We start from the raw sequence: 14,733 nt of genomic DNA on the forward strand, positions 1-14,733 counted from the left end.
GACATCCAAAACATATAGTGCTGGTGATCCTCCAGGAACGTGGTTGAGAAACACTGTTATAATGTTTGATTTTTGGTGAATAGCTCAGTGTAAATTTCACAAAGATTATTCACTGCAGTGCTACTGAATGAATAAGCTTGTTGTGTAGCTTTATGAGCAGGAAAATGAAACTGAAACTTGGCGTCAACTATATTTTAATCATAAACCATGTGTTTTAGTGCAACTCGGCATAATGTAAATACATTGTTTTGGAGCAGTTTTTTACAAAACAAGCTCAAAAACATTTACATTTTTGGTCAGTAGGCGGAGAGTACTATAGGCGGTTTTTCCAATGCATTAGGCCATATGGGCGTTTGCACAAATTATTAAAAAAATTTTTAAACATTACTTTCTCTAGGAGAAAAATATATAGAATAGGAAATACTGTGACAACAACCTTGCTCTGTTAAACATCTTTTGGAAAATGTTAGAAAAAGTATTCAAATTTCATAATTTTAGGGCCAATAATTTTGCCCTCAACTTTATAGATTATATAACAATATACATAATATAATGATAATTCAACTACATGTATATGAGCGACACAAATCCATCAACAGCATTTTGCACATCATCCAGACATGCCCAAAATTAGACAAGCTCAAACCATTTAAGACCCACATTTACACCTATGTTTAGAATCAACACAGGTTCATTCTGAAAACGTAGCCCTATATACGTTTCTGGAAATCGCAAATTATGTAGACAAAAGCTACGTATGGCTGCACACGTCAATATGACGTCGTTCCTTTTCTTGCTTGCCAGTTTTTCCGGTAGCTCGACGCGTACGTTGGCGCACTTGAGATGCAGAGCGGAGTTGACCGAGACACTGGGGTTTGAGTCCGGTGAAGAACGGTTCCAGAAAGTGGGCAAGACAAAAACAAAAGGCAAAAAATAAAATAAACAAGTAAATAACAGGGTACGAATGTGGTCAAATCTGAAAATGTGGTAAAAAGATCAAAATTGGGTTTAGGGAAGGGGGTGGGCAGGTCAATCGATGCTTTTTAAAATACTATTGGTTGGGTTTAGGGAAGGGGGAGGGTGGGGGGATCGTCGATTGGTCAGTCAGTCAGTTAATCAGTCAACAGTTGCCTCTGGTGGATTTACGTGAGAACAGCAGGCGCGACTGAAAGAAATTCGAGATCTGAAAAAGCATGCCTCCAGTGGATTCGCTAAAACAAAATTCGCAAAAAAAAAAATTGTATTTGGTGGTGTATTGGTGTATTTTGCTCTCTCCAGAAATGTATATAAGGGTACGTAATCGGAATGAGCCTGGGTTGTTTAGAATCGTCCAACTGTGATCAAAACGACTATAAGTGAATGATTGCATAAACTGTCCATTTAAAACCATTGCTTCTTTTTTTTAGACAAGCTTTTTTTAAAAGAAAGTCACACAAATGTGGATTTCTGAATTGCCCTGATCTTTAAATTGAATCCAAAAGCAAAGCTGATTCAATCTTGCTGGTTAACTACACTCAAAAAAGGAAGTTTGCTGTTTGTTTGAACTACTTCTTTACAATGAGCTGAAACAATACAATTCTTGAGGTTTGTTTTTGGGACAACTTAATTATTGTATGTTCAATCCATTTAAATTTGTAAAAGCTAATAAATTAGCTTAATCCCTTCATGTTGTCAACACAAATCGATTGTGTGGAACCCAGCATTTTGAACAGTGTGTTAGTTGGTCAAACTAGATCTTATAGACCAAATAGTAAATGGAAATTTTGTTTTAATTACTCACCCTCATGTTAATTCAACCGCATGAAACCTTTGTTCATCTTCAGAACACAAATTAAAATATTTAAGATGAAATCTGGGAGCTCTCTAATTCTCCACATACAGCAAGAGCCCCAACTCATTTAAAGTCCAGAAAGCTGCCAACAATTTTTTGTGATTCAACTGGAATATCATCAAGCAACAAAAATTTTTGTGCACACACAAAAAAGTGTCGCGGACGCCGCCCTCACTATTCTGCTGCCCTAGGGCATTATAAGACTCAGCAATGTGTGTGTGTGTGTGTGTGTGTGTGTGTGTGTGTGTGTGTGTGTGTGTGTGTGTGTGTGTGTGTGAGAGGTGAATATAAAGTCCAGGTAATCAGTTCATGATGAGTAAACAGCTGTGTGTAATCAGGGGGAATCAGGAACTGGTGTGTGTGAGGTGCATGATGGTATTTGTAGTCCAGTTCAGTGATAGGTGTGTAGTTCTCCAGCGATCTGCAAGGATTAGATCGCTGGTTATCATGACAACAGTACTGTTCAAAGTTTTAGGCACTTGCTGTAAAAATGCTGTAAAATGAGGATGCATTCAAAAAGAATGTATAAATACATTTTATCTATCAACTAACTGATATTAACTAAATCAAATCATCATTTGATACGAGAGCACTTTGCATTCAAAACGCTTGATGCCTATCCATTAGTTTTCCAGGTAGCTTTGCAGGTAGATTTTGACAAGCTACAGAAAAATATAGAAATAACCAACTTTAATAATTTTTTTTGGTGAAAATACTAGCGGCCTAAAACTTTTGCACAGTATTGTATATCCCATACATCTGCACGTAACTTCATCATAAACAAAGCACAGGCACATCTGAGGTAATATGTCAACACACATGAACGTGGGCAATATACTGACACTGAGGAGAAAAAACTTTTGAATGAAGTCTTTATTTTTTAATGTGCACTCTCGTAGCTGCATAATATTCTGATTAAACCACTGACAGTCTGTTTTGGGGATGTTTTTTGGTATTTTTCTGAACTTCGAATTACTCGTGCTGTTAATGGAAGATGATGGAGCTCAGATATTCCCAAAAATATCTTAATTATGTTCCGAAGGTCTCAGGGGTTTGGAATAACATGAGGACGAGTAGCACAATTTTCATTTTTGAGTGAACTAACCCTTTAAACATGGTGTCTGTACGTTGTTTCGTGAAAACAATGCCTACAATTCAACCAGAATCAATTGCCACAACAAATTTCCCATCTCTATCCCCACAGGCAGTCCTGGATTGCCCGCTGGAAATCCTCAACAAATATGTGACCGAATATGAACCGTATCTAAAGGATCCCGTGGGCTTCCCCAAAGTTATGGTGAGATACTCTGACATTCAGCTTATGGCAGCCCTCGAGCACACTTTGCTTCTTAACAGCCTTGGCTTTATAGCATTAAGCTCCTCTAAATGACTGGTTTTACTCATCATTAGCACTCAATAAGGTTGTCACCTTGAGTAGTCCAAGAATATCTCTACTGTCTCGACCGACCGCGCGGGTTTGGAAGGTGATGTTTTCGGTTTAGATTGGGGTTTCACTTCGGTCAATAGGTTATCAAAAGTCCTTGTTCTAGCTGGAGCCCAGGCACAATGGAGGCCCATCGATTAGCTAGGAGATGTGCTGCGAGTACTTGATAAGCTAATCCTACCCATGAGTCCTGGCTGAAAACCTCCCCCGTCAGCTCAAACAAGGGAACGTGACGGAGAGATTGTGACATGGGTGGTAATGTGTTTGATAAGGAACGAGGGAGCAAAAACACGTATGTTTGTACTGAAGACCGAGACCTGCTTCGATCGCATAATATCCCTGCGCTCGGGGATGATGGAGTGAGGGAGAGAATATTTATCTGCGTTGGGCACGGTATAGGTCCTTGTATTGTTATTTACGCTCAAATTACAATTGATTTTATAAGCTCACATGTAAAATATAAATATAAAATATGTAGGAAAAATAAAATAGATTTATTTATATATTAACAGAGAGAAGATTTTTTTCAACACATTTTTAAACATATCAGTTTTAATAACTCATCTCTAATAACTGATTTCTTTTATCTTTGCCATGATGACAGTAAATAATATTTCACTAGATATTTTTCAAGACTCTTCTATACAGCTTAAGGTGACATTAAAAGGCTTAACTTGGTTAATTAGGTTAACAAGGCAGGTTAGAGTAATTAGGCAAGTTATTGTATACTGATGGTTTGTTCTGTAGACTATCGAAAAAAATTTAGCTTAAAGAGGCTAATAATTTTAACCTTAAAATGGATTTAAAAAAATTTAAAACTGCTCTTATTCTAGTCGAAATAAAACAAATAAAACTTTCTCCAGAAGAAAAAAAAATTACCAGACATACTGTGAAAATGTCCTTGCTCTGATAAACAAATTTAAAGGGGGCTAATAATTCTGACTTCAACTGTATATATCTATATACACTTATATATATATATATATATATATATATATATATATATATATATATATATATATATAGACACTTATTGCTTACTGCTTATTGTTCTACAGGAATAAGAATGACCAATATTCATTAAGGAACAGCGCAGTCTGTGCATTACAATAATCCTTTTACTGTATTTACTTTCCTTGGCAATGACGTAATAATAGCGTAATGATGACGTATTTGTGCGCTTATGCGTATTTATGTTCATATTTTCTTTAAATAATGAGTTATGTAGTTTTGGTAATGCTAAATGAATTCAAATTAAAGCAAATGTATATTTGTGTAGTATTCTATCAATATAAATATTCAAGTACATTCTTTTATTGTTTTATGTTTGTATATTTATTGTAATAATTATTATATATACATTTACCTAAATAATATCTGCTTTTAGATTTATTATTCATTCATTCATTCATTCATTTTCTTTTCGGCTTACTCTCTTTATTAATCCGGGGTTGCCACAGTGGAATTAACCGCCAACTTATCCAGCACAAGTTTTACAAAGCGGATGCCCTTCCAGCTGCAACCCATCTCTGGGAAACATCCATGCACACTCATATACTATGGACAATTTAGCCTACCCAATTCACCTGTACCACATGTCTTTGGACACGCGAATGCAGGGAGAACATGCAAACTCCACACAGAAACGGCAACTGACCCAGCCGAGGCTTGAACCAGCGACCTTCTACCTACTGCGCCACTGCGTCGGCCAGATTTATTACTAGCTACAGTATAAACAAATAAACATAAAAGAAACACTAAATATGTTGTTTTTATATATGTGTCGTGTTTTGTTTTTATAAATGTATTTAAAATATTAATTCGTAATTTAAAAATAAAACCTGCAGATAAACAGACAGAATTTGAAACATTTATCTATCTAAACCAATTTGTAACTTATACCAATTCTTTAAAGGTGTTCAGGATCTAAAAGCAACATAGGGTCATTCTCGAGATCGCGAGTTATGTAGCCAAAAGTACGTACTGTATGGCTGCATTTCGTCTTTAAAACCAATGCTATGGGTCGTTGTGATGTTGTTCCTTTTCACGCTAACCAGCTGACCGCTTACCTGCGTATGGACGGCTTTCCTGTTGTTACCAGTTTGTCCAGTAGCTCATCATGTCGGTGGACTTGAGACGCAGAGAGGAGTTGATCACAATGACGGGGTTCAAGTCTGGTAAGGGACGGTTCCAGAAAGCGCGTAAGACAAAAACAGAATTCAAAAAATAAAACAAGTAAATAACAGGGTTAGAATGTGGTAAAATCTGCAAATGTAGTAAAGATCAAGTGAGTGCTTTTCTTTTTCTGGATTGCTTTTTGAAACTGTCGGTTGGGTTTAGGGCAGTGGGTCGGTGGGTTTTAGGGAAGGAGGAAGGTGGGTCAGTCAGAATTGGTCAGTCAGTCAGTCGACAGCAGGCTCTGGTGGATTTACACCAGAACAGCAGGTGCGAATGGCACTCGGGAGAGACATTTGAGATCTCAAAAAGCGTACACAGCAGCCCCTGGTGGATATGCGGAAAAAAAACTGCTAAAAAACGTAGCTCCTGGGATGTATTTAGCACTCTCCAAAAATGTATATAGTGGTACGTTTTCAGAATGAGCCTTGGTTGTCTAAAAGTGTATCTAATTTCATTGACTTTTAACTCCATCTGAGGTCACCCTGTTTTAGCAACACCACCGCACTCACTTTAGGCTCTAATCACGTGTAATGCTCCATGTTTGTGTTTCTAAGCCTCAATAAGTATGAATGATGAACTGAATGCAGTGGGCCCGATCTGTATTCAGCAGGAGTGCATTGCTGCGGCAGCGCTGGTGCCCTTGGGGATTGAGTTGGACCGCATTAATTTGCCATCAAAGCTCTGGCATACAGGAACAAGGCATGTAGTGTTGACACTCGCTCAAATCAAACCTGTTGCGTGATGTCTTTTCTTTTCATCTCCAGATGTTGCTGCTCTTGTTTCACGCGCTCCCGATGCTGGCTTCATTTGCATATGGATTGTGCACACCTGGCTGCACTTGGATGCTCGATCGGACTGTTTTCTTTGCAGGTGCCATTTTACAGGTAACTGCACCAATCCTGAGTCAAATCTGGAAACAAACTAAAAAGAAGTCACTTAAAGCTCAAAACTCTTCATTTATTGAAGTTAGCCAAACATGTACTAATTTTGTGTGTGAGCAAAAACTGTTTATGTGTGTGTGTGTGTGTGTGTGTGTGTCTTTAAATGGAAATAAGCTGCTGCTTTTTAGAAGAGCTCTTCATCTCAGTTGTTAAAAACTTTTCCATGTCCGTCGCATAATCATTTGTGAAGTCATTTGTGTGTAAACATCACATTTTATTAGCTACAGTTAGCGCCTCGGCCTTTATATACCAGCAATAATATCTCTCCAAAAGTTCATTTAGAGGTCATTTTGGTAATTTTGCTAATTATTTTTGGTATTAGGAAACCTTTAACTAACAATACTAGCCTAAAAAACGACCAATTAGCTGTGTGTTAACAGTTATTAAAGTAGACTTTGGGTTTAGGTTTTGGGTAGGATTAGGGATGTAGAATAAGATCATACTTTATAACTACTAATGAACAGGTAATGTCTGAATAATAGGCAGGAAATAAACCAGTATTTAATAGCATTAATTGTGACTTAAACTAGTGTTACCACACCTTTTACTCTCCTCCATCTGTAGACAATGCATACTGGATGCAGAAAGCACTCACGCAAAACCATTCATTTCAATAGAATTTTATTTTTTGCTGCGTCGACCAAAACTCAAGAGTGGTGTGTCGTGATCAAAGTTTAAAATAGCTTAATATTCTGCTCTATTCTATCTGCTTAAGCATGAATCGCACACACTCACCTTGCATACAATACTTATTGCTACTGTTTGCACTAATATGCTGTCATGGCAATGCTGAAAAACTGACACATCTTGACTCGTTCACTATCAATGAGATGTGACCCTGAAACATAAAACCAGTTATAGGTGTCAACCAAGTATAAGTGTTTGAGATTTATACATCAAATGAAAGCTCAATGAGTTTTTCATTGATTTATGGTTTGTTAGGATAGAACTATTTGAAAACATGAGATGAAAAAATCCAAATATTGAGGAAATATCCTTTAAAGTTGAGCAAATAAAGCTATTAGCAATGCATATTAATAATCAAAATTTACATTTTGATATATTTACAGTAGGACATTCACAAAATATCTTTAGGGAACACGTTCTTTGCTTAATATCCTCATGATTTTGAAAAAAGAATTTTTTTTTGACCCATACAATATATTTCTGGCTATTGCCTAAAACAGGGGTGTCAAACTAATTTTAGCTCAGGGGCACAAATCTATTGCCAAGTGGTCCGGATAGGTGAAATCATGGTATATAACTTAAATACAACAACTTCAGATTGTTTTCTTTATTTTAATACAATCAACATAAAACATAAAGCTGGAGCCTGAGGACAACAAAATCTCACGGCAATTCATAACTTTTGATTTAATTCATATGAATTCGTACAATCTCATTCGTACAATTTAGTACGATTTGCTTATCCACCAATGACGGTTGGGTTTAGGGGTGTGGTTGTGCCACGCCTCCTTTTTTATATCGTACATTTTCATACGACTGAACTCGTACGAATTAGCCACTAAACTGACAAAATGTTAAATAATTATGTTTCCTTGTGAGAACACCTGTGTGGTATGGCAGGGCATAGATGTGGTCTTTCCCTCTGAGAAGGCTGTGAAACTGATGCTGATTCAGTCTTTTGGATTGGATGAAATTAATAGTTTGCAATTGCTATTTCGTCATCCAGTGGACACAATTGGAACAGCAGTTTCTTTTATTGAAAAATTGCAGCTCATATTTATACTTTACAGAATCATCTCACAGGCTGGATTTAACCCGGTGCGGGCCTTATCCGGCCCACAGGCAGTACGTTTGACACCCCCGGCCTAAAATGTACTTGTGCAACATAAGACTGATTTTGTCCAGGGTTACAAATATGGTCATTTTATTGGCTTGTGGTATTTTTAAAATCAGTATATTGAAAGTTATGGAGTTAAATTTAATAAAGTCTTACAAAATGTTATTATTTAATAAAATAACAACTAATTATTACAAATATGGTTTCAGTTTTCACCAAATGCATCTAGAATTGTCAATTTGGTGCATTCCTAAATATTATGATTGTTTACCAGTATTACTGTGTGAACAAACAAGCTATTGCTAACCTCCAGTTGTGAATAAAGAGAAAGGGTGACTGCTGCAGTGACACTGTGAGTGGAAACGTGCAGATTGAGTGTCTGTAATATACAATAAGTCCACTTTCCTATGTCACTAGGAGAGCAAAAATTAAACAACATGTTTTTTCACATGCTAGCAGAGAAAGACTTATTTAAACAAAGTTAAAGGATTGTCCTTTTTGATTGTTTCTGGATTGGTGAATACACTGGGTGAGACGATTATAGCACTTAAAGACAAAAAAATTCAGATTTTCATCATATATGTCCTTTGAAGGTTTCAACGTACTCTTCCTCCAAACGTTACCAACTAAATTTGCATCTACTGTATTTGCTGACGTTATAGAAAGAGACCATCAAACAGTGGCACGATCAAAGCCTTGGTCTGAACAGACTCATCCAGCACCCCTTTAACTCCCAGTATGAAGTCAGAGCAGTCAGCATTCGTAATCAAAGACCTCCAGTAGAAAAGGGCTTCACTGGTGTTTCTCGAGGAGTTACACTGTAGATCTCCAGCTCTACATACTAACGAAGGCCTCCTCAAAGCCGAGAGTGTGGCATTGCACTTTATTCATCTCTACGTACCCATGGGCTGAAGCCTCTAAAAATACACTAGGAGGTCTCAGATGAGTTTTTATTGTGTCCCCCTCATTAAACTTCACAATATTAAACTGGATTCTTGCATTTCTTGAATGAGATAGGATGAGGGACATCTGGCTGTCCAGAACCTGCAGACATAACGATAGGATATATTGGATTTACTTTAAAGTTGCTCTGGTGATTCAGCACTAAATTTATGAGAATTCTTTAGGCCAATTGATATGTTCTCATGAAAAAAAAATTAAAGGAGACGTTCACCATATAAAAATTGTTCACCATACAGGTTTTGCTCGTAGTCTAGGTCAAATGCACCAAGCTTACCCATAGAAAAGGTGTTGGGTTTGATTATTAATATATCTTAAAAATATTGAAATATGAAACCATAGGAGCTGGAGACTAAACTCAATTTCTAAAGTTATTTACCTTGATTTAGTTATGATGCAGAGATTTGATTAACTAAGAATGGGAGCAATTTCTGTCAATATATCTTATAATAATTGTCAGGTAATAAGAGAGTAGATAATGGCGTGAATTTTGACCTGAACTAAAGATTTACTACAGGTTTTACTCTCCCTCCAGCTGTAAACACTGCATACCAGACACAGAAATGACTCGCACATAACCAGTTCAATTCAATGGACAATACGAATGATACTTTTTTCCGCTGCATCGACCTAATCGCAATAGTGGTGCATCATGATCAAAGTTCAAAATAGCTCAATATTCCGCTCTATTCTATCTGCTTAAGCATGAACCTCACATGCTCACCTAGTATACTTGTTCCTGCTGCTTGCTATAGGACTACCAACCTAGTTTAAAAAACCTACAATAATCAACCATGAGGGTAAATTCTGTTTCTTGCTTTAAACCAACATTTTAATGTAATAATGTAGGTGTCATTTACACTTGTGCATTTTCGTAACCATGCATTTCATTTTGTTATGGTTATGCGTGGCATCCACACTACTCTGACATCTTTGATACCTTTTTTTGGAAGTGGAATGTGGTGTAGCTAGCCACAATTGCACTCTGACTGCTCTTCTGGACTATAAAACCTTAGCATTCCTAAAACATTTTCATTAAATGTCTTGACTATGACACGGAGTCCAACCTATTGGGTTTCATGAATGTCTACACATACCCCAAGCCTAAACCCAACCTTCCAGTAACCTGGTGTGTTTTATTAAAGTTTACCACACCTACACCAACCCTAAACGCAACTTCCCTGTAACCTGGTGTGCTTTAAGGATGTCTACTTTGCCTACACCAACCCTAAACTCAACTTCACAGTAACCTGGTGTGCTTTAATAATGTCTTCTATGCCTACACCAACCCTAAACCCCAACCTCACAGTAACCCGGTGTTCTTTAACAATGTACTATGCCTACACCGACCCTAAACCCAAACTCACAGCAACCCGGTGTGCTTTAACGATGTCTACTATGCCTACACCAACCCTAAACCCCAACCTCACAGTAACCTGGTGTTCTTTAACAATGTCTACTATGCCTACACCAACCCTAAAACCAACCTTGCAGTAACCCGGTGTTCTTTAACAATGTACTATGCCTACACCAACCCTAAACCCAAACTCACAGCAACCCGGTGTGCTTTAACGATGTCTACTATGCCTACACCAACCCTAAACCCAACTTCACAGTCACCCGGTGTGTTTGATTAAGGTCTACCACACCAACCCTAAACCCAAGCTCCCAGTAACCTGATTTGTTTTATTAATGTCTACTACACCTACCCCAAACCTAAACCCAACCTCACAGTAACCCAGTGTTCTTTAACAATGTCTACTATGCCTACACCAACCCTAAACCCAACTTCACAGTAACCCGTTTGATTAATGTCTACTAACCCTACACTAATCCCAGGCTACACTCAGCCCGCTTGTGGTATAATCCCTCCCACATGGAGGTCTCCGGGCTGCAGTGATACCTACTTGGTGTTTTAATGTTTATACCAGAAGCATTGTACAAGTATCTCAAACTTACACTCATTCAAGGAAAAAAAGGCAGGAACCGGTGAATGTATAACAACCTCAATCATAAAGTAAACACAACATAGATGTACCCATCCGGAGCTCCTAACAACTCTCCAGACTTGTTCAACATTCCCTCCACTAGCTGTGCACTACTCACACAACTCTCTGCCCATCCCACACTCGTCACCCTCTACCATGTGCTATGCCAAATGATATGCCATCCGACCATGTGCATGTGCATGTGAAAAAGGTCTTTCGCAATCTTCATTTTGAAGAGTATTAAGAAGTCTAATAGTCAGAAACTCTAACCTCATCTTGTGTTTCTGTCCACCACAGTGCCAGTGGTCTCATATCGGAGCGTCACTTCACCCGCGCACGGCAGAGATGTACAGGATTCCCTCCACAGCCCTGTTGCCGGTCCTGCTCCTCAACCTGTTGTATGCAGTTGGGCCTGTGCTGCTTGCCCTGCGTTGTAAACGAGAGCCGGACTACTTCCTTCCCATAGTACCTATGGGCCAAATCAACAATGACAAGAAATTAAGTTAAACCAACTACAACAACACAAAAACATCAAATTTAAAGAGATGGTTCACACTAATAATGCGGTTCTGTCTTTATTTCCTGACACTGCGTGAATTATTCCTTTGGTAAAGTACATTTCAAAACAGATTTATTGTTTAATAGGCACAACAGTGCTTGAGAATTACATCCAGCGGGGTCCTGTTAATTTAGTAATCACATAGTCTACAGGACCTCTCCTTGATTGTGCCAGTTGCCAGAGCTACGGTTGCTGCAGAAAAACTCATGAGGAAAAATATCTCTAAATTGCATTTAGCTGAGACCATTGATGAAACTGAATGGAAATTCATAATTATGTTTAGGTTTTAGAAAATTATGGTTAGTTTATTTAATTTCTTTAACTTGACAGCAGGCATCTTGAGGTCAAAATGACATCAAATTGACTTTGATTGTCAAAAAACTTGTCACAATGCAAATCATTTTGATGTCAAAACATTGACGTCAATTTTACATCCACAAACTGATTCCCAATTGACCACCAAAATAAGCATCACAGGCTCATTCTAAAAACGTAGCCCTAAACTTCTGGAGATTGCGAATTATGTAGCCAGAGCTACATATGGCTGCATTTCATCTTTAAAACGAACACTACGGGGCAGTATGACGACATTCCTTTCACGTTGATCAGCTTTCCTGCTGTTACCAGTTTGTCTGGTAGCTCGACATTTACGTCAGCAGACTTGAGACACAGATCGCAGTTGACCATAACAACGAGGTTCGAGTCTGGTGAAGAATGGTTCCAAAAAGTGGGTGAGACAAAAACAAAAGCTAAAAAATAAAATAAGCATGTAAATAACTTTAAAAAAATCTGAAAATGTGGTAAAATCAGGGGGCTTTTTTCTGGATTGTTTTTGAAAACACTGGTTGGGTTTAGGGAAGGAGGTGGGCAGGTCAACCTGTGATTTTTAAAACACTATTGGCTGGGTTTTGGAAAGGGGGAGGGTTGGGGTATTGGTCGGTTGGTCAATCAATAAGTCAGTTATTCAACAGCGGCCTCTGGTGGATTTACATGAGAACAGCAGGTGTGAATGGCACTTGCGAGAGAAATTTGAGATCTAAAAAATCATACACAGCAGCCTCTAGTGGATTCATGAAAACAAAAACTGCAAAAAAACGAAGCTCCTACATAATAAGAATGAGCCTGGGTTAAAATAATGACAAAAAATATTATAATATATGACAAGTTTTAATAATCTGAAAGCTTCAACTCTAAATTACAAATTCGCAGTGAATTTTGGATCCATACAATGCATGTAAATGTCAAAATGACAAAAAAAAAAAAAAACTGACATCTAACATTTCCATCAAAAATCAATAACAAAACAATCGATTGACATCAAATTGATCAGCATTTTTAACATATTTTTTGATGTAGTTTTGCGTCAAGGTGCCCACAGGGTTGACATTTATGTTTGGGGCGGAGTTATGGGCAGGTCTTCTTCATGTTTTCTTTTTTTACATTTAGTTCAAATTCATAAAAGCTAACAACTTATTCACCAAAATGTCAAATAATTTCATTTTACAGGCAGATCCTGTTGCGCTGCACAGAACATTTCTCTCTCCCAGTGTACTTTCCAAGTTCTTTCACAAATGTCATAAAATTTTAAATGTAAGAAATGTCAGAGCCATCTCATGAAAAACTGGCTGGTCTCATAGCTAATAATTATCCTAGTTCTTCATCTAAATAAGTCAGCAGGGTTGAGTTCTACAACTACTAACCTTAAAAGCAATCCTTGCTCAGCAGCTTTTTCATGCTGATGAGGAGCATGCAGGAATTTCTGCAAGCACATACAAACAGCGCTGCGTGTGGCATTAAATCAGTTTGTTAAATTAGCACAGAGGTCTGTCAAGCTATACAAGAAACCCTATATAGCCAAGCAGATAACTTCATAACAGTGTTGAATTGATACAGATATCTTACTGATATTGATACAGAGATAACAATGTTTAATATAAAAGTAACACTTTACAATAGCAATACATTTAATAATGATGTACTAACAATATGTAAATTAAATGTTACTTCATTATGAACTAATAAGTCATCTAATAATCAAGAACTTTAACTACAGCATGAATTCATGTGTTAATGAATGCATTGATTAACACCTTCGTTTTAGCTAATGGGCTACTGTATATGCACTGCTAGTGTTTTTCAGCAAGTGATAAATTTCCGGTGAACGCTTAATGTGACTATTTTCAATTTCACAAGGCTGCTTTTACAACATCAATGTTGTAATGTAGTTACAATACTTTCAGTTAAAAAGACATAAGCATTCATTTAGTTGTTTAAGCATCAAACGAGATGAAAGACAGTGTAAACAATAGTGCCATCAGTTGCAGTATGCTAGCACAGAAACTCCATTGAAAATTCTGAGGTAAAATAAATTGTTAGATTTTAAAGACATGGCGGGACAAATGGAATTTAATGCAGTGTCTGGTGTGAAACCCACTTTATATCATCTATCTATCTGCCAGTGAAAATCAATGATTTTTAAAGAAATCAGATCTTAAACATGGCTATTGTCTAGTGGAAAAAGTTCACCGGAAGCCCTGGGGCTGGCTGGCTGAAAATTAAGTCTGTGTGCATATAGCCCATTGTAACATGTTAACGTATCTTTATGTCATGACTTTACTTGGAGGGGCACATTATCATTAACCCATTCTTAACTACTCCTGTGTTTAAATGTAACAGTTATGAATGCACATCTAGTGTGTGTTTACACTAAAAACAATAGAAAAGTGTTCAGTCTACATCAAAATGTTAACAAGAATTATTTATATTATTTTTAAAAATACCCATTATTTTTAGTTAACATCAAGCCCTACACCACCCCTTAACCCAACCCAAACATCTTAATTATTGTTGTACTGTGCTCTACCATCTAAACCAATTCCCCGTCCGGGATGTGATGTCACGTCTTTAGTATTTAGTATACTCGTTAAGTATACACGTGAAGTAGCTTACACATTATATGAATAACTTTTTGGAACGTAGTTTACCATAACAGAGTCGCATGTGGTTCCCAAAGTGGGAGTTGAGACCC

General features: G+C 37.4%; 1 protein-coding gene across 1 annotated transcript in view; it reads left to right on the forward strand.

Annotated features, from left to right (window-relative positions):
• tm6sf2b (transmembrane 6 superfamily member 2b) overlaps positions 1-11,662 on the forward strand; it is a 36,334-nt gene extending 24,672 nt beyond the window's left edge. Inside the window, exons 8-10 of the mRNA XM_056447981.1 lie at positions 3,036-3,128; positions 6,218-6,337; positions 11,444-11,662. Of these exons, the coding sequence (XP_056303956.1) occupies positions 3,036-3,128; positions 6,218-6,337; positions 11,444-11,653 (423 nt within the window). The 3' untranslated portion in view covers positions 11,654-11,662. The remainder of the gene's footprint in view (positions 1-3,035; positions 3,129-6,217; positions 6,338-11,443) is intronic.
• Positions 11,663-14,733: the final 3,071 nt, after the last annotated feature.

Source organism: Danio aesculapii, chromosome 22 (assembly GCF_903798145.1).
Source record: "Danio aesculapii chromosome 22, fDanAes4.1, whole genome shotgun sequence".
Lineage (NCBI taxonomy): Eukaryota > Metazoa > Chordata > Actinopteri > Cypriniformes > Danionidae > Danio > Danio aesculapii.